The 24211-nt window shown below is 43.7% G+C and overlaps 2 protein-coding genes across 3 annotated transcripts; both read left to right on the top strand.

Annotated features, from left to right (window-relative positions):
* Positions 1-1935: 1935 nt before the first annotated feature.
* Positions 1936-23836, top strand: LOC122658471. Of its 2 annotated transcripts, none has more exons than XM_043853446.1 (9): positions 1936-1940; positions 6080-6088; positions 17825-18044; positions 19769-19950; positions 20185-20359; positions 20444-20652; positions 22767-22892; positions 23000-23103; positions 23617-23836. In XM_043853446.1, the coding sequence occupies exons 3-9, from the start codon at positions 17875-17877 to the stop codon at positions 23782-23784; spliced, it is 1134 nt and encodes a 377-aa protein (XP_043709381.1). In that variant the 5' UTR covers positions 1936-1940; positions 6080-6088; positions 17825-17874; the 3' UTR covers positions 23785-23836. The 2 variants fall into 2 exon arrangements, with proteins under 2 accessions (XP_043709381.1, XP_043709380.1); XM_043853445.1 differs by lacking the exons at positions 1936-1940; positions 6080-6088 and adding exons at positions 17360-17458; positions 17584-17673 and having other exon boundaries at positions 17823-18044.
* On the top strand, positions 4658-5278 carry LOC122659389. Its single transcript, XM_043854500.1, has one exon. The coding sequence runs from the start codon at positions 4658-4660 to the stop codon at positions 5276-5278; it is 621 nt and encodes a 206-aa protein (XP_043710435.1).
* Positions 23837-24211: the final 375 nt, after the last annotated feature.

Consider the following 24211-nt stretch of genomic DNA (forward strand, 5'->3'; position numbering starts at 1 on the left):
GGTACCTGCCCCTAGGTAAAGGCTAGCATAAGCCTCTGGTCTTGGTTCTGTCCCAAAAATTCCTTCCCTTGAATGGCCTGGACCTGACCTTGCCCGGCCTACGTCCTGAGGTGCTGACCTGATCGTTATTCCGCCCTTGTGCTTGGTACCCTCCTAGCGGGATAGCATTTACCCCTTTGGCGACCGATCTCTAGAAATGGTGATTTGCCCTAGTTGCCCCTTCCCCTACTGATGAGGTGCTAGCAATGATAGGGACCTGAGCTCCGATGGGGGCCATTGCAGCAGGATACCCACCTATACCCAAAGCGGCCGCGTACATGGTGCGGCCCGATGCCCCCAAGGGGATGACCTGGCTAGCATAGGTCCCAACTTGACCGGTGGTTCCCCTGATCACCGCGTGATATAGTGGGTCGACTTAGGTATTCTGTGGACCACTGACTCTAGGCCAATCTCCATGGATGGAGTTTTGGGTAGAATTGCCAATGTAATTGGCCTGTTGGCCTTGGTCCAACGGTTGAATGTTGGGGTAGCTACCATCGGCTTGGGTAGCCATAACATCCAAGGTAGACCCTGATTGTTGTCCTGCCCCTGGCACTGCTGATTGCTTCAAGGTTGTCAGGAATTTCCCAAATTGGGTTTTTTGGCTCGAAGTAGCCTCCTTAACCGCACCTATCAAGTGGTGCAGGTCTTCTGAAAGAGGTCTTATGGTGGTTACCAGATGTCGCATGTCTTCCGACATGAATTCAATGGCACCACGCACCATAACAGCCTTTTGCAGCACCGATCCGTGGCTGGTATTGCTACCTTGTGAACCGAAAGGTTCGTCTTCGGCCTGATCGTCGAAATCAAAGGCCGTTGGATTCTCCATCTCATCCTCGATCACAATTTCCTTGTGTTTATGAGGGTGTCCAGGTCCTCTCTTCTGTTTAACCATTGTAATCCTTGGCTTATGAGGGTCCCACCGGGTGTGCCAAAAAGTGGAAAAAACTCAACACACACACACACACACGGCCCCCCCTCTCAAAGAAGATAGTGCAGGCGTGCCAGAGCCTTTGCGTAGGCTCAAACGAGGCTATAAGTGGCCTATTCTAACTTCCAACTAGGAGGTCAGTCTCCCTATTGCTTGAGTTAACTCTAAGGTCTTTTGGGTTAAGCCAAGAACACTGATCAAACTAAAAGCTTCCTGAAGCAAATCGAAATGGAGAGAAAACAAAGAAATAACAAAAAATAATGAAAAGAAGCAACAATAAAACAAAAAGAATAATTGCATTCAATCATACCATACACAGGTGGGGACCCCAAACTATGCGTTGTGCCTTTCCATGGTGAATGACATAACCGTACATGCTTGAAAACAAAAGTACAAAAGAAGGAAAAAGAATAAAAGGCTGCTTTGTGCTTTATAGGTGTTTGACTTTTGATGAGTGTCCTTTTCTAGATTGGGCTATTTGTATTATATAGAAGAAGCCCTTCTCCCAACGCTTCTATGCGCAACACTCCTATACTCCCCCTTTTTCTAGGGTTACTCCTCAATTAACCACCGATCATCTGCCATGTGTCCCTAAGTGGTTGTCACTTTCCATTGGTGTGGTGGGTCCAACTCTTTATAGCTGCCATAACTTTCGGTTAGGACACTAATGACCCTACCAACGACCATCTAACTCGGTCGTGTCCTGGCCAGCTACGGCCCTAGCCCCTCGGCCTGATTTTATCCAGGTTCAACCCCGAGCGTTCTTTGACTAATTGTGGCCCTGGTTCAATGGTTCCGCCCCACGAACCCGATCTATTATTGGCCTTCGATTTGAGGGAGCAAACCAAACTAGATGAAATTATTAGCATTTCGAGAGCAGCCAGCTATGGCGAAAAGCAGTAAGCTCTATTTTCATAAGCGAGCTAGAGTAGCACGCTAACCTTTTCCACAGGCTGATATGCTAGTTGTAGTCCGTTGCTCTCATTCCAATTTCATGGGCAACTAGACTAAGAGAACAATTAAAAAACAAAAAATGTTATGGAAGGCCTTCTGTTACTCTCAATATGTCATGAAGAAGATAGGGGTTAGTTTGTTGGTTGCAATTCTGGTGATTCTAAGTTGCAGAGTGAAATAGGGAGAGGAAGAGAGACAGGGAGATCGACTTGGAACAGAGGGGTGGGAGCGCAGAGGGCAAAGATGGGAGTGGGTGAAATGTTAAATGGAAAAAATTGGAAAAATATTCAATTTTGGGTAGGACTAAGTGCACAAAAAACCCTAAAAATCACTTTTAAAACTTAAGGTAGCTCAAATGTACTTTTATCAAACATTGGGCACCTTAGATGTAATTTACTCATGATATAATTAAATGTCCCTTTCAAAATATTTTTGAAAATTCTATTATACTTCTATCTTAAACAGTTCTTAAGAATAAGACAAAGAATAATTAAAAGGTAACAAATTCTGTATACACCTATAGATGTGTCATTCATACATTCTCTTCTTATATTCTCTACGCTTTGCCTTTGGTATGGTATTATGAGTGGGGTGGGGAGTTCAAAAGCAGTTGTAGCAAGAATCCCACTTAATGCATGATGGATACAGTGAAATCTCAACCATTCTAGGTGACTTGTGTTGTACTTCCTTCCTCTTTATAGCTTTCTTCTAAGCAGAGACATAAAAGGTTAACAGCTCTTTTGACTCAACTAGAATGAGTTGCATTCTACCCTAATACCGAGTTGGTAAGGGGTCTTTCGATGAGTTGGGTGGAGATTTGACATTGAGATTGAGATTTAAATTGACCTGCTTTAATGTAATCATTTATATAGTAAAAAAAAGGTATCCTGAGCAATTGCAATAATTGGGTTCATTGATGATGAGCCATAAAATATCCCACCATTCAGAGGGTGACACGTGGATGGAACCAGGCCGAACCCGAGGATTGAGCCGAACCAAGCCAAACCAAATTGCGGGGCTCCAAACTGGACATCGTAGGGGAGGCGATCGCCCCACTCGCTGATACGACCGAGCACCAAAGACAACCATTACTGTCGCCGAACGTTGAGCTGAGCCCACCCAGCTCCGCCATACGGCTAACCATCACCGAGGACGGGTACCTAGCTAAGCTCCCATGTAGTTTGTAACTCTAATAGGTTTGCCAAGCCGAACCTCACCCCAAAGTTCAACACACTGGCCATCTGTGCCAAGCACGAAGCCGAACAGTGAGGGCACGACTGTCCGAGGCCGAGGCCCCTCCAAAGGCGGTAACTATGACTCACCCAAAATCACGGAGCCACGGGATACGAATCAGGCCACAATCCAGCGACAGAATCGAATCACGCTCCAATAAGGACTCTTACCTCATTAGGAGTCCAACTCCGAGAATAACTCTCCACTCTGCTCCGCATGGAATAGCCCAACCAAAAGAGGACTCTTACCATACAAGGGCTCATCCGACCACCTCAACTCATCCTATAAATACCCAGATATGGAGCTCAAACACTCATCTCACTTTTCACTAAGTTGATACACTGTTGCACCGGAGACCTAACTTAAGCATCGAAGAGTCCTTGGCCGGAGCCACATCGGCTCTCTTATGTTCACTCGGTTTTGGCAAGTTCATTCATGGGTGAACCGGGCGACAGAGGTTTTCACACTCAACAGATTGGCATCGTCTGTGGGAACGACGTCAGCTAGTCATCGTCATTTCTACCAATCAAGAGAGTGAAGACAATGGTCGTGCAAACAAGATCGGGCCAGCACGGCTCCGCCTCCCGCGGGGATGAGCCACAGCTCGATAGGTGAGCGAGGCACTCACCACCCCCTGAAACTTCATGGCAAGGAGCAGCCGAAAGACCCCCACGAGGAGGGGGAACTCAGCGTAGTACGAGTGTCACCGTCAACCCGGCTCCTCACCACCACCACCCATGCTGGAAAATTTGGACCCGAAAGCTCCAGCGAACAACCGGCAAGTCATGGATATCCAGCTACAAGTACTCCGCACTAGCGAAATGTTGCGTACCTTCATGAGTCAAATGGCCCAGGGAGGGTTCTTAGGTCAGCCGCTTGTTGTAGCACCTTTGGCACCAGCACTCGTTGAAGGAAACCTACAGCAAAGTGTCATCGACCGACGCCAAGCCGAGCGGCATCGGCTCATCCTCCCTGCCAAAAAACCCCACCTCCATGTCCGAATAGGAGTGTTTATCAGGACGATCGGGAGCATCAACAGAGTCCGAGGATGAGAGTAGAGCTCGAACCAATGGCCTCAATTGCTCGAAGATTGGTATTCTTCGGCTAACTCGGAGACGGGCAACTGAGAGGACACCGAGAACGATGGGAGGAACCTAATGGAGGACGTATCGCTAAAGAGGGCGAGAGATCTCACCATAGCCCTCGATGCCAAAGTCCGTCACGCCGAGAAGAACAACTAAGAAGCCCTCGTGGGTCCAACTTCCAAGGTGAAAGATAGGCAAGAAGGAGTGAGGTCGACCGAGTCGAGGAGCAGAATGGCTGACCTCGGCTGGACGAACGCAAAAGCCTACCCGAGTCCAGGAGAAGAATGACCGAGCACCAGAAACCAATATAGAAAGGAGGCTACGAGAATTAGCTGAGTAGGTTGAGGGATTGAAGAAATAGGCGACCCCGAATGCCTACTCGCTGGTCGGACGATACCCTTATCCTCCTGAGATCATGACGACACCACTACCTGCCCGATTCAAGCCGCCTCCCTTCGACCGGTATGATGGAACCACTGACCTGACGGATCACATCAACTATTTCAATACGATGATGACCATGTATGGGGAGATGGAAATCATGTCCTGTCGAGCTTTCCCTTCATCCCTTAGAGGCGAGACGACCTCATGGTTCTCATGGATGCCACCGAACTCCATCACAAGCTTCGCTCAGCTTTATCGAGTCTTTGTCACGTATTTTCAGAGTAGTATGAAGCACAAGAAGACAATGGTCAACCTCCTTAGCTTGAAGCAAAGGCCTGATGAGTCGATTCGAGCATTTGTCTCTCATTTTAACAAGGAATCCTTAGACATCAAGGATTTGGATGAGGCCACGACACACACGGCGATGAGCAACGGTCTCACAGACATGGACCTCATCAAGGACTTGGCCCGGAAACCAACCAAGAACATGGTTGAACTCTTAGAGAGGTGCAACGAGTTCGCAAACATGGCGAAGGCACTCCAAGCATGGAAGGCGATTGAAAGCAAGATCGATAAGAAAAGGCAGACAAGCGATGATCGTAAAGATGAAAAGCTGACTAAGACTGACCGTCGAGCCGAGAGGATGGACTGAGCTCGAAGTCCCGATTACACTCCCTTGAATACCTCACAGAAGGAGATTCTGATGCAAATTCAAGACGATGGATACATCCGTAGACCACGACCGATGCAAGCCAGGTCATCTCAGAACCCCAATAAATATTGTCAATTCCACAAAGACATCAGTCACGATACCGAAGATTGCTACTAGCTGAAAAGGGAGATTGAAGAGCTGATCAAGGTGGGACACCTGAAGTGGTACGTCAAAGGGAGCCGAGAAGAGCACGGGGGTCGACGATCAGAAGACCACGATCGGAAGAAGGTCAAGCCGAAGTTGGATAGTCGAAGGGCCGAACACGATGAGAGTAAGGCCCGAGCCAAAAAGAAAGATGATGGGGCTAAGCTGAACAATGACAAGGGAGCACCCATATACACCATCCACGGAGGACCCGGACAAGAATCCACCCGGAAGGCCAAGGTAAATGCTTGGTTTGTTGGGGTAGCAGAGATGCTGAGCAAAAGGTCGAAGTCTGAGGCGACGATCTCCTTCACTGAGGCCGACCTCGAAGGTATAAGTTTACCTCATGATGATGCTTTGGTAGTGCAAGTGGAAATCGTGAGGAGACCCATTCACCGGGTATTGATTGATACAGGAGCATCGGTGGATCTTATGTCACTCGACGCATATTGACAGTTTGGCTTCGACGACGATGCTCTCAAGCCTGAAGGAACCTCCATCCATGGATTCTCAGGAGCCTCGGCCACGATCAAAGGGTCGATATACCTACTAGTTACATTCAGACAAGCCCCGTGTCAAACGACAATCCAAGTCAAGTTCATGGTGGTGCGGTAGGTGGTGGCCTTCAATGCCATACTTGGTTGCCTATCACTGACCGCCCTCCAAGCCATCATCTCGCCGATGCATTTAAAGATGATGTTCCCCGTAGAGAAAGGGATCAAAAAAGTCCGAGACAACCAAAAGAAGGCTCGGGAATGCTATACAACATTCATCAAGCAAAATAAAGGAAATGTCCGAGGAATGGCCATGTGCCTCGATCACCTCCCTAAAGACCAACGAGATGAGCTCACTGAGAGGCGAGGGAAGCCCGTGGAAGACCTCATCCCATTCTCCCTTAGTGAGGAAGACCTAAGGTGGATGGTATAACTCGGATCGCTGCTGAGTGAGGAACAAAGGAATCAGCTCAGAAATTTCTTAAAAGTGAATGCCGACGTCTTCGCTTGGTCAGCCGTCGACATGGCCGGTATACCAAGGCACATAGCCGAGCACCGACTCCATGTGGATTCGAACAAAAAACTGATCCAACAGAAGAGAAGAAATTATGCCCTCGATCGACAAGCTGCGATAAAAGAAGAAATGGAGAAGCTTTGATGATCAGGATTCATCCGAGAAGAAAAATTCCCAACTTGGTTGGCGAATGTTGTCATGGTTCCCAAGCCAAACGGAAAATGGAGAATGTGCGTCGACTACACCGACCTCAATAAAGCGTGCCCGGAAGATGAGTATCTGCTACCTTGGATTGACCTATTGATAGACACCACCGCTAGGCACGAAATGCTAAGCTTCATGGATGCGTACTCCGGCTATAACCAAATACTAATGCATGAAAATGATGAGACCTACATGGCCTTCTGAATCGACCAAGAAAATTTTTGCTATAAGGTCATGCCATTCGGATTGAAGAATGCCGGGGCAACATACCAGTGGATGGTAAACTACATGTTCCACGAACAAATCGGTAGGAACATAGCGGTCTACATGGACGACATGTTGGTGAAGAGCTTGAAGGCCGAGCACCACTTGGCTGACCTCGAAGAAGCCTTCGGAGTACTGAGGAAGAACCAAATGAAGCTAAACCCAGCCAAATGCCTTTTGGCATAGCTTCAGGAAAATTCCTTGCCTTCATGGTTTCCATTCGGGGCATTGAAGCCAACCCGACGAATATCAAGGCCATCCAAGAGATGAGCCCTCTGAAGATGATCCGAGCAGTATAAAAGCTGAACGGAGAATTACGGCGCTAGCACGGTTCATGTTGAGGTCGGGCGATAAATGCCTACCATTTTTCAAGACTTTAAAGAACATTCGAAGCCCTAAATATTTTGTGTGGACTGAGGAATGCCAACAAGCTTTTGAAGAATTGAAGAAGTACTTAGAGAATCCGCCTCTCCTCTCCCGACTCGAGCCTAAAGAAGAGCTCCAAATCTACTTAGCCACAACCCCGGTGACGGTCAGTGCGGTACTAATAAGGGAGAGGGTCGAGCACAAAAGCTCATATACTACATCAGCCACGTTCTCATCAACGCCGAGATGAGATATTCCAAGTTCGAGAAGGTAGCGTTTGCCCTTGTCACGGCTGTTAGAAAACTGAGGCCATATTTTTAAGCTCATCCAATTACGGTGTTAACTAATCAACCCCTCAAGAAAATACTACACAAGCTAGATGTAACGGGTCGGTTGATCGCATGGGTGGTGGAGCTGAGTGAGTACGATATAAGCAATCGCCCGAGGATAGCGACAAAGGGGCAAGCCCTGGCCGACTTCATCACCGAATATACTATACTCAACCCCGGGATCCGAGGTGATGGATCAGCGAAAGAGGCCAAGGCTGAGCAGTCATGGACTATGAACGTAGATGGCTCAAGCAACTCCGTCGATAGTGGAGCGGGACTAATCTTGGTCAGCCCTGAGGGGTTTTGCATTCAATATGCCTTGAGATTCAAATTCTCAGCCTTCAACAATGAGGCTGAGTATGAAGCCCTCCTAGCCGAACTTCGAGTCAGCAAGGCCATAGGCGTCAATCGACTGAAAGCGTAAAGTGACTCACAGCTCGTGGTCAACCAAGTAAACAGAGAATATGAGGCCAAGGATGAAAGAATGATAGCCTACCTGAGCCGAGCCCGAGCACTAATCTCCAAGCTCGAGCATTTTGAGATGTTACAAGTACCAAGAGAAGAGAATGCTGTGGCCGATTCCCTCTCGAGGCTGGCCGAAGCCGACTTCCCAAACCTGAGCAGACAAGTGTACATAGAAATATTGGAAAAACCCTCTTTGCAAGAAGAAAGTGTCGTACACATCGAGGAAGATGGGCCGACCTGGATGGACCGGATCGTCAACTATCTAGAGAATGATCAACTCCCGGAGAACCGAGACGAGGCAAGAAAGGTCAAAATCCGAATGACGAAGTACACGATGATTGACCGGGTCTTGTACAAGAGAGCTATCTCAGCTCCCCTTCTTCGGTGCCTCGGGCTGAAAGGGGCTGAGTACGCCATGGCGGAAGTACACGAAGGGATATGGGGGAGCCATATGGGGGGCCGAGCACTGGCATATAAAATACTTTGGCAAGGATTCTACTGGCTGAGGATGCAAGAAGAGGCCATGAAGTACATAAAGACATGTGAAAAATGTCAACTGTTCAGGCCCATTCTAAGCCGACCCACGACAAAGCTGACCACGATGCTATGCCTGATACCATTCATCATGTGGGGGATGGATATTCTCGGAGATTTTACCGCGGCTTTTGAAAATCGAAAGTACTTGGTTGTGGCCATTGACTACTTCACTAAGTGGGTCGAGGCCGAGCCCTTGGCCACCATCACCGAGAAGAATATGGAGAAATTTTTCCGAGACAAAATCATCTACTGATTTGGGCTACCCAAAGTGCTCATCACGGATAACAGCATAATTCAACAATCCGAACTTCCGAGAATTCTATAAGCACTTCTACATAGATTTTTGCCCGGTAGCAATAGCTCACCCAAAAGTGAACGGACAAGTAGAGGTGTTGAACCGAACACTACTAGCGAGAATTAAGAGGAGATTGGACGAAGCAAAAGGAAGATGGGTGGAAGAGCTACCAAGCATGCTTTGGGCATATCGGACCACTGTGTGAACATCAACAGGAGAAAGCCCATTTCGGCTGACATACAGAATTGAAGCGCTCACCCCTGTGGAGATCAAAGCCTCATCATATTGAGTGCTCAACTTCGACGAGAGAACCTATGAGGACGGGCTAACAGCAAATCTTGACTTTCTTGATGAAGTACGAGAAAATGCTTTGCTTCGGAATACCGCCTACCAGCAGAAGACGGCAAGGTACTACGACTCGAGGGTGAAGGAAAGACACTTTCGCCAAGGAGACCTCATCCTCAGGAAAGTTAGCGCATCTTAGCCGAGACAACAAGGAAAGTTAGCACCAAACTGGGAAGGACCGTATATAGTCTCTAAGCAAATTCGCCCAGGGCCGTATCGCTTGTAGACTTTGGGGGGCAAGAAAATACTGAGGCCTTGGAATTCTGAGAATTTGAAAAAAAATTTCAATAAAAGTGACAAGTATTCTGTTCAGCTCGGCTCAGACTGTGCCTATTTGTGTTTATCTTGGCCTTGGGGTGTCCTCGGCTTTCATGTTCAGTTAAAATTCCACATCAATAAAATCAGTTCTTTCTTGCTCCCGAGTTTGTTTCAAGTCTACCACACACTAAGTCATAAGACCAATCCTCATAGATTGACCGACGTCGAAGACCGACCCTCACAGGTCGGCACAAAAGTCATAAGACTGGCCCTCATAGGCTGGTCGACCCTTAAGACTAGCCCTCACTGGTTAACTGCATTCCTAATAAAGCCGAGCACGATGGCCGAACAGATAAACAGATAAGGTTGAAAGAAAAATCACCCAAGGCATGAAGCTCGATCAGGAGATCCCACTCGGGACCCTAACGCCGAACACAGCGACCGAGCCGATTAGTGATTGATGTTAACTAAGGCATCGAGCTTGGCTGGGAGATCGACCTCGGCCCAATTTTTTGTGCCATGTCCGAACACCATGGCCTAGCCGATAGCTAAGGTCAAATGAAGTAAAATTGCTAAGGCATGGAGCACAGCTGAGAGATCCGTCTCGGTGCTTGGACATAAGAGCAGGGTTGTGAAAGCAATAAAAAGAAGTAGATGAACACAACACTTAGACAAATTTAGAAGAAAATAGTGTCATTTCATTAATGGAAGCCGATGGCTCGGCACAATACATTTAAAAAGCCGACGATTCGGCTCTGTACATTTCAAAAAAAAAAAAAAAAAAAAGGTTTGTTCTCAAAACCCCAACAAGGACATATACATCATCAACAAAAAGAAAGAAAAAGACTTCAGAGGGTGGGGACATCGTGGGGATCCTCCGTAGGGGGGCCCTTCGGGTCTTTAGCATGGGCAAAAGGCTCAGCAAGGTCGACCTCGGTAGGAGCGGTCTGGAGAACTTCAACCCCGTCCTCTTCTTCTAGGTCCTCGACAATGGTAGCCGCGTCTTCATCGACCCGGGAAAAGTTAAGGTCGGGGTAGGCTGCCTTAACCTGGGCCAACAGGTCGGCTCGACCCTCGCTCTGGCACAACTCATTGAAGTCCTTCGATTGAAGGTACTCCTCTATGGCCACAGTCCCAGCATAGGCTAGGTCGGCCTCTACTTTTTCCTCTCCTACTCGAGTTTGGCCTTCAAGGCCCGCACCTCCTTCTCATTCTAGACTCTGAGAGAATCCATCTCGTCGCGGAGGGCCTTGAGGTCGGACTCGGCCTTTTCTATCTTTGCCTTCGCCTCCCGGCGCGCCTGAATGGCCTTCCTGGCCTCCTTCCCCGCTGCCTTGGTCTGGGCCTCAAGAGAGGCTTTGTCCGAGAGCGCCCCCTCTAGATGAAGAGTAACTTCGATTGCCTTAGAGAAACCCTGAGATAAATGAGCAGAACAGACGTCTGAGTGTCGAACGTGGAAGAACAAAAACGGATGCTTGCATTACGGAGAAAAACTCACCATAGCCACATCCTGAAACAGCGTGGATAAGTGGTCGGTGTCGCTCAAGTCTGAGAGCATCACTTTGTCAGCAGGGAGGCAACCAGCGTCAAGCCACTCCTTACCATGAGTAGCCGAGGTCAGAGCCGAGTCCCCCTGAAAGAGATGCCAGAGGGGTCGGATCGGGAGGTTGCTGGAGGAGGCCCTCCCCAAGGCCAAACCGGCCACTCTTGAGGCCGAAGACACCCTAGGGGAATTGATGCCCTTGACGTTGAAGGAGAGTTTGGGGCACTTTTGGTCCTTTGGTGGGCTCAGATCGCCTTTTTCCCTCTTCTTCTTCTCCTTCTTCGGTGGGCTCAGCTCGTCCTTATTCTTCTAGGTCTCGAAGCCGACCACCGCGTCCTTGGGGCTCGGCACGGCCACTGCCTTGCCCTTTCCAGTTTTGGAAGCCTCGGCCTTCTCGGCTGCCTTCCTCTTCCTCTCCTCTGTGAGCTCGGCCTTCATTCGAGCCGAGTCGAGCTGGGGGACATGGCCGACCACTGCAAGAAAAGAAAGGAAAGTCAGACCATAACAAGAAAAATTCCCAAGTGTTAAGCTCGGCTCGGACTTCCTACCCGGAGTCAACTTCCACAATCGGAGGAACTCCTCATTCTGGAGTTGCTGAACATCAAAGGGGGCGTGCCAAAGAATTTGATCATACGAGGTCTGCTCGTACTCATTCAGAGGTAGCAATCGGTTGACGTAACTCAACTTTATCTCCTTCCACTCGATTCAGAAGGGACAGTTGGGGATGGAAGCAAAAATGAACCGAGGCTTCCAATGTTTGTTGGAAGTCGGTACTCGGCTCAGGTACTTGTAAGAATTCAACTCCGAACACTTTTACGTTCGGCGGGTGAAGTAGTACCACCCGTTGTCCTTGTATTTCTTCAAATACCAGAGTCGAGAGAAGAGGTTTACGCTCGCGGCCCGACCCATCCTATTGAAGAAGATGTGGAAGCCATACATCAGCAACCACACATTCGGGGTCAGCTGACCCGGGGACCGGTGGAAGCGATCCAAAATTTGGTCCACTAGGCCGAGAACGGGGAACCTAAAGCCATACTTGAAGGCAATCTCGTATAGAGCCACCTCCCCACCTAATGAAGCAGGCCATCTCCTGAGGATGCGAGGCTTGGAGCTGGATGTCCTTGGGAATGGCATAGGTCTCCCTCAACCGCTGGAGATCAGCCTCGGTGATCGTGCTCTTAACAGCACTGACACTTCCCTCGACGGGCTCTAAGACATCCGAGGAGGAGTCGATCGAACCGACCTCATCATCAGAAGATCTCTCTTCATCTGATTCTTCGTCTTCAGCTGAGGACAAGCCTAAGCTCTCAGCATGGTCCTCGGATATAGGTTGAGCCTAATGGTCGGACTCTTGGGGCAGAGGAGCTTTGGCACCGTCGTTCGGACTGGATGCCAGGCTCATCTGAGCTCGAGCCCAGGAGGTCAACTAGGGGAGATAAGGAGGAAAGCTCCCAGCTTGGGCTCACGATATCGCGTACCTCGACGAGAACTTAACCTTCCGAGCTATTACCAATTGACATTGTGGAAGGGGAGAAGACTTACTGGTTGAGCAAAGCTGGAGAAGCGAAACTGAGCACTTGGAAGACCCGAGCACGAAGGAAGGCTGGGCACTTGGAAGAGCCGAGAGTCCTGAGTTATCCGAGCACTCTAAAGGTTTGAACAGAAATAAATGGAAGAAGAACCTTCACTATTTATAGTCACCAACTCGCCAAGATCTAATGGTCGAAGAAAATCCTAGGTAAAAGATCTAAAGGTCCAGAATAAGAGACGGTACGAATTCCCGAGCACCATAATGGCGCCAAGTGATGTGTCACTAATAGCACAACTGTTAGAATCTGTATGAGACGTCAACCTCGTAGAGGGAGAGCTCGGACTCGGCCTCGGAAAGGAGTGACCAGCACGCCGAAGAGCCATACTCATCAAGGTCAAACCGAGCCTTGATGAGTGAGGGGCCTGTGATGAGCCATAAAATAGCCCACCATTCAGAGGGTGACACGTGGATGGAACCAGGTTGAACCCAAGGACCGAGCCGAACCAAACGACAGGCCCCAAACTGGACACCGTAGGGGAGGTGATCGCCCCACCCGCCTATACCACCGAGCACCAAAGACGACCATTATGGTCGCCTAGCGCTGAGCCAAGCCCACCTAGCTCGGCCATACGGCTAACCATCGCCGAGGACGGATACCTAGCCAAGCTCCCATGTAGTTTGTAACTCTAATAGGTTTGTCGAGCTAAACCTCACCCCGAGGTTCAACACACCGGCCATCTGTGCCGAGCACAAAGCCGAACAGCGGGGGCACAACCATCCGGGTCCGAGGCCCCTCCAAAGGCGATAACTACGACTCACCCAAAATCACAGAGCCACGTCATCGTATCCCGACAATCATGGGATATGAATCAGGCCGCAATCCAGAGACAAAATTGAATCACGCTCCAATAAGTACTCTTACCTCATTAGGAGTCCAACTCCGAGAATAATTCTCCACTCTGCTCCGTATGGAAGAGCCCAACCAAAAGAGGACTCTTACCATACAAGGGCTCATCCGACCGCCTCAACTCATCCTATAAACACCCAGGTATGGAACTCAAACGCTCATCTCACTTTTTACTAAGTTGATACGTTGTTGCACCGGAGACCTAACTTAAGCATCGGAGAGTCCTTGGCAGGAACCACACCGGCTCTCTTGTGCTCACTCAATTTTTGCAGGCTCATCCATGGGCGAACCGGGTGACGGAGGATTTCACACGCAACAATTGATATTCCTGATAATATAGATGTTATCACACAATGTTTTGAGAATTGCTACTATATTACATGTATTGGCTAAAAGTGCCTCCACAGGGTTCTTCATCCAAGGGAGAGTTCAAATAGAAATAATGCCTTTGCGGGCGCATGGAATATGAAGAAGACAGTAATATTGTATACATATTCTACTTTTATGTATTGGCTTTTCTAATTTAGCTATAATTGCCATATTAGATGATATTTTTGTGTATTTAAACCCTTCAATGTAATGAAATATACACACATCCATAACTTACTGAGAAGATGGTGTTAGATTTAATATTGTGAACATTTTTTATTTCCATGTATTGGGTTTCTTAGTTTAGATATTGTCATGTCAGATGGCATTCTTGTGTATTCATACCTTTTAATATAATTGTTAGAAATCCATGGCCTATGCTACATAAGCTCCCACTTGGGGCTGACATGGGGCCCATGGCCCATTAAGGGGGGCAGTAGGTGGTTCCTCCCTCTGTATATATTAAGATGAAGAAAAAGAGGCATCACAACAGCCGCCAAGCTCCCTCTCTCTGACAATCTCTCTCAATCTCTGTCGTTCTCTAGGTCCAGCGAAGTTTTCTTGGATCTCCATCTTCAGTCTTGGACTTGGAGGGTGGACTGTTGTGAGGGATCATCTTCACACAACCTAGTAAGATCATCACAAAACGTGTGTCAGTTCGTGCAAATCGATGCATAGACCAATCGGATCTTTTCTGCTGCGTGGAAATCTACATCGAGATAATCTTAGACCCGAGCAATCTCCGTTTAATACTAATGAAATATACACAATGAGATTTACAATTCTTCACATCTCTCAAATTGAGTGTGAGTGGAAATAACATGTTTTGAGGAATCGGTTTTGAATCAGTTGAATCGGCTGAGATCGATTTTGATTCTAGAATATTCTTGCAACTTTCTTTTGGATTGCACATGATTTTTCATATTTGATCTTTATTTTTTACCATTATTTCCTCTTTTTTAGTCAGTAAATAGTAGATATTCTATGAAACTCGCCCTCTTGCAGTAAGTTCTTAAGAAGTTTATTGAATAAAAAAACCTAAAAATTTAAAGATTTTGGGAAAAATCTTAACTAAAGTCTTCCCAATTCCAATTTCCAAGGTTCCAAACATTCCGTTCTGAATCATGGAGGCCTATCCCATATTCGATTCTGGGTTCTTGGACCTTGGGGTGGCACAGATACACATACAATATGCACGGAGAAGAGTAAGGATTCTTATTTGTGCAAAAGCATGAGTGATAGGAAAATTATCTCTTCCAGTTCCTCGTGCAAAGTGTTCGGGGGGTAGGGTAATTATTACGCCCCCTTCCCTTATTATAGGCAAAGATCCTGAGTGATACTAATACTTACGGGATTGTGGATTCTCCATTATTTTTCTTTTAACATAAATGCTGGGATTTTTTTATAAAAGGATATTGCTGATTTTGTGCACAATTTTTCCCTATTCTCTCTCCTACTTTTGGCACAAACCACACTCCTATAACCCTAATCTCGAAAAGAGAATTTTTTTTTTCTCGGGATGATTTCAAACCCATAAGTTTGTGTATTATGTAATAGTGTCAATTGGGCACTGGAACCGGAATTGGCCTGCAATAAATTGGAACCGACCCACCCAATAGTTTATTGGATTGGTTTTGAATCTACCGATATGTTAATGGTCCGGTTTTGGATCTGCCGATTGAACTATTGGTCTCCCAACGATTCCAAAACCAATGTTGGAACCAAAAGAGATCCACATCCTAACCTGGATATTATATAATTCTTTAGACTTTTGAGATCATGAGAACTAAAGTCAAGTCCTTTATTTTTTAGCAAAGATCCAACTGTTAATTTAAAGATCTATCATTTGAGAATTCTAACTTAAGAACATGCCTTAAAATAATCCTAATTTATAAGGGTGGTGGTGTTCCTATTTATTAATTGAATATAAAACAAGGGGTACTATGGACTAGTTCCATGATTTGTGACAAAAAAAGGTGGAAGTTGCATATCTCATGTGATTGAAATTAGTGTCTTATCATAATATTATTGAATATATGTAGTATGTGTTGGGGAATTTACTTAAAAAAAATGGGAATGCTTGGAACTAATTAGGAACCTAAAACGGTCCACCCATTAGTTAATGGTCCTGCATCCTAGTTTTGGAACCGATTAACGTTTTAGTCCGGTTCTAGTCCTGCCCCTTGGGGCTGAAACCGTTAAGGAAGTGGACCAATAGCCTAGAACCAGATCAATTGACACCCTTAGTATTTTGGACTATAAAATAGTCTCTAAGCTTTGAGAAATGAAGATAAAAGTTCTATTAAAAAGATTCCCCTTTTCAATCTGCCTCTGTGAAATGTAGGCAAATAACGGATAACATAATCATTGATTAAGAAATCATTCACTACATGCGACATTGTAAGAGGAACAAAGGGTGGATAGCAATTAAGCTTGACAAGTCCAAGGCTTATTATTGTGTAGAATGAGGATTTATTCATGTTTTCTTTGAATTTCTAGGATTCTCTGCTCATTGATGTGATCTTATTAGTTTTCTGATTTCATTTATTACTTGCTCTATTAATCTGAAAGATGGAGACTTTGATTTTTTGAATCTTTTAGAAGTATTTAACAAGGTTGTCCCTTAAGTCCATTTCAATTAATCATGTTGATGGAGGTGAAATAGCTAGGCTGTCAAAAGCAAATCGAAACCGTGAAAGCGTTTAATAAATGGTTTGATTATGGTTTCAAAATTGAGACTATTTAATTAAACGGTTTAAATCAAATCAGATTATTTTAACACTCTTAAATATTCATAAATATATCAAAATCAAGCAGAATCTAAAATCAAACCGAACCATATAAAACCAAAACTATGAAACCGTTTAATAAATGATTCAATTATGATTTCAAAATTAAGACCAATTAATTAAACGGTTTAAACAAAACTGGACCATTTAACACCCTTAGAAATAGCCAAATGATCTTTCCTTAGGGCAGAAAATATACTTATTTACCCATCCAAGCAGCTTATATGGATGACCCACAAGTGCTGACAATTGGATGGAATCTAAAGGGGCCATTTGTGTATGACAGTTGACTAGACAAATCACATTATGCGTGGCACACTGGCTCTCCCTCTATAGTCCCTAAAGCTTTCCATTTTTTTATGACTTTTCTTTAGTGGATATATACTTCCCATTAGATTAGAAGGCCCACTCCATTTTGATATCTTTTTTTTTATGGTAACACTCCATGTTGATGTCAGGTTCCTTGCAATTAAAGGCTTTGATACTGTATTTGAACGGTCATGGTTGGTCAATAGTACACGTGTACAGATCAAACGGTTTAAAAAATCCCAAAACTACGTGTAAGTAATTGCATGAGAATCCATGAACAGTAAACATTAGTACTTGGTGCCAGCACTTCTAGTGCCGGTCCCTAAGTTTTTGTTTTAAGTGATCAGATGGCGAGCACGAGTAAAGGAGTGAGTCTAAAGATTGAAGAAGCAAAGAAAGCGAACATGGGCGGTGGCAGAGCTTCTTCCACTACTCTCTCTAGTGATTCTTCTTCTTCCTCTGCAGGTACCCACTCCTACTACACTTTTCTGTATCCTTCTCCCTCTGTATCTCATTTTCTTTTTTGTGTAAAGTTTCAGTGATCGTGATTTTGAAAATTTAAGAACGACCCAATTTTGGAATTGCAGGAGAAATTTCAGATGACTGGTTAATGGAGCAAAGTACTGATGACCCATTAACAGGAATCGACAAACTTTTCGAGTGCATTAATGGGTTTGTTTGCTTCTTTTTTTTTTTTTTTTTTTTCATTTTCCCTTCTTTTCTTTCTTGTAGCAATTGTTTCTTTAGCATTTAGGTTTTCTTTCTTTTGGTTTTGGTTTGTTCTGTAGGTTTATAACTCTGTTTTTCTTTGTATGGTTCAGAGATGATTCTGCTTTGAAAGATGAGGAATTAGAACAGAATGAAGGGAATGAGATGAAATATGATAATCTTGATGATTTGGATCGTTCACCTTGCTCGATTTCTTTCGATGATTCTATCCGTCGGAGGAGGAGAGGTAGAGGTTATCACGAAATCATGAGGAGTTACCTTAGTGTGGAACTGCGTAAGGGAACCCTGGGAGAAGCAAAGAGAAAAATCTTGAGGTATTTCTTGGATGCATATGCTCGTTCTTGGGCTGTTTTCTTGCGCCTTTGTTTTCTTACCATTAGATAAGTTTCAGTTACCTGAACAAAATTTCTATGCTTGAATGGCTATTCTTATTATTATTCTTTTATAGAAGTTCTCTGTTTGTCTCTAGTTTTTTTTTTAGTACTTAAATTTTGTTCAATGGCCCTTCAGTTAGTCTGAACTGAAATGGATCAACAACGACCTCTGAAATATGAATATTGAACAACTTGTCCATTCAAATAACTTTTTCTGAGCAGGAAAGCCCCCGGGGGAGTGTTTGGCCTTGGAGATAGTGACCTAAATTGTTTTTATTCTTATAGTGTGCTCTGCAGGATGGTTGGTTTGTGTATGTGGATGGGATGTATGAGGAGCAGCTGGTAAGCCATATGTGTATGTGTTTTCTGCAGGTCGTGTATGGTATGTGAATGTGTGTCTATGCGCCTATGTGGTTGTATGACAGTGACACCAACAAGTGAGTTGGGGAAACGAGCGAGTTGGCTTCATGTTTTTTAAGGTCACTGATTCACCCCCTCCCCTCCACCTTCTCAATGACAGCCATTGTTCAATAAAATGGTTTCTCATTCCCCATCTTGAGTTTGAAAGGGGTCTTAGCTGTAATATGCAATATCTTTGTAATTTTGTACTATATCCCTTTCCTTGTTTAGTCCTACCGTGTAAAATTCACTCATTCTGTATATATTACCTATTCTATAATGAATCATGATAAGGTGAATTTCTTATTCACACTTATCATGTCTGGAATTACATAATATGAAAAACCATAGTTCTTTAATCTGAATTTGTATGTCTGCCAACTTATACAGTTTTCCCATGTAGAAAGGTTTATGTTTTACCATATTGGGAAAAGTGTGCCTCTTCTCAATCTTTTGATTAGAATTTCATAAGTTACTCAAAGGGTAGGCTATACAGGTGGGCCAGAGGGTCTGATGTGGACAAGGTCACTGTACCTATTCCTTATTTATGTAAGACCGCAAGTGTTTTAATTAAGGAGTTAAAAAGGCAGTTAGATTGGACTCAACCCTGGTCCAACTGATCCACCTGGACCTTTAGGTCAGGTTAAATATGCATTCTTGATGCTTGGGTGGGCTTGGCCTGGAAACCCAACACCAAGCTCAGATGTATGTTTGATATTACATTGTTGTTGTCTGCATAAGAGTTTGTGTGGCCTGGTGGCTTTAATGTTGCTTAAAATGACGGCATTGCAGTCTTAGAAAGCTTGTTCTTAGTTTACTTTTTAGGTTACATTTTATTTTATGCTAATATAAAATGTTGACTCAAGCTCTCTGGTTATGGTTAAGGAAACAAAGTCAGTTTCTATGATTAGGTGTCGGTTGCTTCTACTGTTGGGCGTGGACTACCTCTTAACCTGTCCTAATTGTATTCCTCAATTGTAATTTAGTTTTTTTTTTTTTCTGGGGTGGGGGTGGGGGTTGTACAACTTTAGGTTGAAATTGATCCTACTATGTAGCTTCATTCTTCATTCTGCAATAGTTAAATAAGGGGCTTCATTTTGCTCTTGAGGCAACAAACCCTTAAATTTGAATTGTAAGTTTTTGGTTATCTTAATATGGTGTACAGGTAGTTGTCATTACAATTCAAAAAATAATCATAGTCATGGTTGGCATCATGTTGGTATCGTGCTCTGGTAGAACTGACTTTTTAGTTTAACCTTATACAGCTACACCCCTGGAGCATGGATTGAAGAGGTAGGTGGTCTGAGGAGGAGTGATTATAAATTACCAAAGACAACAACACTCCTCTTAATAGGTCCAAGAGGATCTGGGAAAAGTAGTCTCGTGAATAGAATTTCCGGGGTCTTTGAAGCTAACAAGGTTTCATCAGTGAGGGCCCAAGTGTCATGTGAGTTGTATCCACTTTTTCCTCTTTTTGTTACAAGAGTTTCATCCACGTGTTCTCTTAAATTTTAATTTGAGCTGTTTTAAGTTTCTTCCTCTTTTTTTTCATATTTTTGGTTTCTTTAATTAAGAGAATGCAGCCAGATTTTCTTGTTCACATATACTTAGGAGAATGAGTTGCTGCAAGTTTATTTTTCATTCTTTGAGTTATCTACATCTCTCATTTCTCCGTGTGCAGATAATTCATTTGTTGAAAATGGGACCTACTTTCTCCAAGAATACATGATTCCGAGAGGCTCAGCTTCCTTTTGTCTATATGATACACGCAGTTTGTCAGACAATTCATCTGATAACTATGAGATGCTCAAGAGTTGGATTACTAAGGGTGTTCGTCATGGAGAACTAGTTATCAGGTTTGATTGTAAACTTCATGCTAAATTGTGTTGCAAAGTTGAGTACATTCTTGAATTCTACCACTTATGTGGTTTGTACAACAGGGATTCAGATAGTCCCAGCTTCATAAAGAGCATGAAATGCAAAGCAAGCCAGTGTGGCTATTGGTCCAGAGAAGCAAGGATGGTTAATTTTGTCATATTTGTTGTCAACGGAGTTTCAGTCCTAAAAACTATGGGTGACAGTAATGCCGATGAGCAATATACTTACATGCTTGCTAATACTTTCAGTTGCCCATACTTGTCTTTCAAAGGTTTGAACTCTTGCACATTCATGATAATTTCACGTGAATATGATTAATTTTTTCATGTTTTATAGATGAAGTATATCCTCCTCATTATTGACACTATCTACCTATTTTACATAGGTGATCAATATTCTGGACATTCTTTGGGTTTTATGAATGTTGCATTTGTAATTAAGGCGAGTTGTTGTAGAATTGTTTTTTGCTTTCTTTACGGGATATTCCTAAATCATTATATGATTCTATGTCCAGCCTGTTGACATGAGATTAAGAATTTGAGTTTTGTGTATCAAAGTTCATCTACAATCCAGTCTGTCACTTATCCAAGTTGTGTAAAATTGGCCCCAAGTGTATGAGCAGTCCACATATGCACATGGCATTAACAAAAAAGATTTTTCAAGATAATAATCTCATATGAACGAGTTGAAACCCTTCCCATACATCTCCTGCACTAGCCCTTCAAAAGATTTCAGATTTACTGTCCTTTGAATCTGTTCACATGTCACTTCTTTAATAATTCTGGAGAATGATATTTTCATGCCCAAAAAATTCCATCCATTATTCAGTCCAAATACGCCAAGAAACAGACAAAGGTGTTATCTGCCGCAGTATTCTCGTTTTCATTATAAAGGGTACAAAGGCCCCAGGTGATAAAGATCTCCTTAATTGAGCAGGGGGGCCCAAGTAGTGTTGTTATTACTCACTCCCTGGATTTAAAGCTGTGATTCTATTCTTTGCTGAAATAGTCTAAAGCCACGTTATTTAATGCATATACCTATGAATTATTAAGACACACACATATCACATTTGCTGTATAATCTCTGCTGCATGAAAGCCATTATTTGGGCATAAACATGACCATAATAAAAGAAGGGGGTGGGCTCTCATCATCTTTCTCCATATCCTTGTATACAATTTTAGAGTCTGGATTTTAACTAGCATTTGGTAGATCTTCTTTTCTTGAGGGACCTTCAATTCTAACAATTACCATAAGGGGCACAGCAGTTTTGATGCTGAGACTTGCTCGAAATGGCTTGCTGGATGCTTGAATAAACTGGACTTTTCTGTGAACTATTACTTCGATGTTCACCACTACAGTCGTGGTAGTTTCTCTGTTTAGAAAGATGGTGCGTTCCTGTTCTTAGAAAACCCATTCTCCTGAATGAAATTTTCATCGTTCATCAAATATGGAAGGATAAGTATTTTTTTTAAAGGACTGAAGGTTCTCTTTCTACAATGTATGACGGTGTTTTGATGGTTTGCTATTTTGTTACAACTTTTTCTTCAAGGTTGAGGGTTTCTTTTCTGTGCAGAGGACTTGAGTCTCTGCCTTGAAGCCAAAAATTCTGGTTTTGACTTCCACTTCAGTTTGTTGAATGTAAAGGTGTGGTCTAGGGCTAGTCCCATTATCGACCAAATCTGGTTGGATGCTGAACAATTTGCCAATCAGTATGCTAAATGCCTAGACAAGGCTGAAGGACGGACCTGCTTACTAATATAGTTAAAAATGCCTGGAAAAGGGTAGGGGATGAACTTGCTGGTTGTCTAGGTAACTAGGGGATTTCTCAACAACTTAGGCAACTAGATGATCAAGAAGTGTTTTGACTCATATAGGTGTTAGTTAAAGTTTGTTATTGCAAACAGCAAAATTTTGCTATTTGGAAAGGTATAATGTATGGAGAATATGACAGTTTTTCCACCAGCAAATCAAAATCTTCCATTGAAATCAAGTAAAGTTGAAGACATGTTAGAGATCATGGAGAGACCTAAGTAATTGCGATTATGTTTTAAATAATATTAATTTATTCATGAACATAGGGATGCTTAGATGCATTCGAAATCCATAAAAAATGGATTTACTAATTAAAATCTAGATTGGCAGTATGTCATGCTTGTTGTCAATAATATTATAAGTACCAAAAAATAACAAAAAATTATAGGATATAATGATTTAGGTTTCTATAAGTTCCTTTTTCATCAAAGAACTCATGATACTTAATTCTTGGTACTTATTGTCAGTTATATTTTGCCTTCGATTTGCTTGGACTTCTGGCAATTGATGGTGTACAATTGGCTCCTGTTTTCTGGTTTTCAATTCATATTTTTACCATTCATTTCTGCAGATGCTAAGCCTGTTGTTGTTTTTACACATGGTGATATACTTTCACGTTCTGAACGTGCTCGTGTCCGCATTCATTTGGGGGAGCTGCTGGGCATTCCACCAGATAAACAAGTCTTTGATATTCCAGGTGACCCCCCCCCCCCCCCAGGGAAAAGATTATATCCTTTCGGTTTCTGACAAAATGGATTTGATATAGACTAAAACCATTAAATACTGCTCTTATCTGAATTGCAGACAAATTTGATGCACCTACCAAGTTGACAATCTTAGACATGCTACAATATTCCCTCGAGCATGCTGATAGGAATCTTCCTTGTAAAAACAGGACTCTGGAGAAGGTTTGGTCTTTTCTCTAACACCAAGCTTTGCCAACTTTTTGAGGGAGTACAAGTATTTGACAACCTTTTATATAATGCTTTGTTCATAGCCCTTTTTTCCCCCTAGGATGTAGGTTGCTCTGCTTCTGACTACTAAATGATCAATCCTTCCAAGTAACTGAAAGTAATGAACTATTTCCTTTTCCTTATTTTTAATCTCCATGGAAGAACTCAGTTTCAGGGGGCCTATCTTGTTTACTTTTTCCTATATATTATTCAAGGATGCCACCATAATAATCATGGAAAATGATAATGGTCTATTGGTGCATATTTAAGAAAATGGGACATAATTTTCTGATGGGCGTTGTGTTTTTTACAAGTTATGGTTTTATCGGAGTGTAATTGGTGGTTATCCTGAACTGTTCTTGTTGAATTTCAATTAGTCAATATGTCAAAATTTATCCAGCTCCCTTTGAGCTACCCAGTGTACAATATTGGCTCCAGATCTAAGGCTCTCTGGCAATCCATTTGCAGGTTGTAGCAGTATTTCAAGTGGTGTTTCTGGTGGGTATTTTCTTGTTAACTTTGTACTTCGCGCATAGATTGCAGAAGCTGATGGGAAAGGCTATGCACCGCAAACATGCACATGAAAGTGAAACTCCCTTAGATTGGCATTCAATCCGGCACTTGTGGTTGGGTTGAGGTACCCTGCAGATGTATGTTCGTACTTTTGTTCCCTATTGTACATAGTGTGTACATAGTGAAGGAAAACATACTTGGATATTGTAGGTGCATGGAACAAGCATTTTTTGGCCCCACAATAGCAGATTGATGTGGGAGGAACATTTACATTTAGAGTTCATATGATATATGAAAGCATGAAACTGTCTGCAATTGTTAGGTATCTGCTTGAAGTGAGTGAAAGTGATGTAATACTACTAAAAAAATATCAACTTTTATATGGGGCTCTAAGTTGCTAAGCGTTTACCTTTTGTTCTTCTGATGTCATAATAAAGGAACTTCCAATCAATACTTTCTGGTCAAAGAGCCAAATGATGCTCAACCATGTTTAGGGCTCTCCACTTGTTTCCGGAAACATCTGAGTTCTACTGTCAGTGAGCACAGGGCA

The sequence above is a fragment of the Telopea speciosissima genome, chromosome 4 (assembly GCF_018873765.1).
Source record: "Telopea speciosissima isolate NSW1024214 ecotype Mountain lineage chromosome 4, Tspe_v1, whole genome shotgun sequence".
NCBI classification, from domain to species: Eukaryota; Viridiplantae; Streptophyta; class Magnoliopsida; order Proteales; family Proteaceae; genus Telopea; species Telopea speciosissima.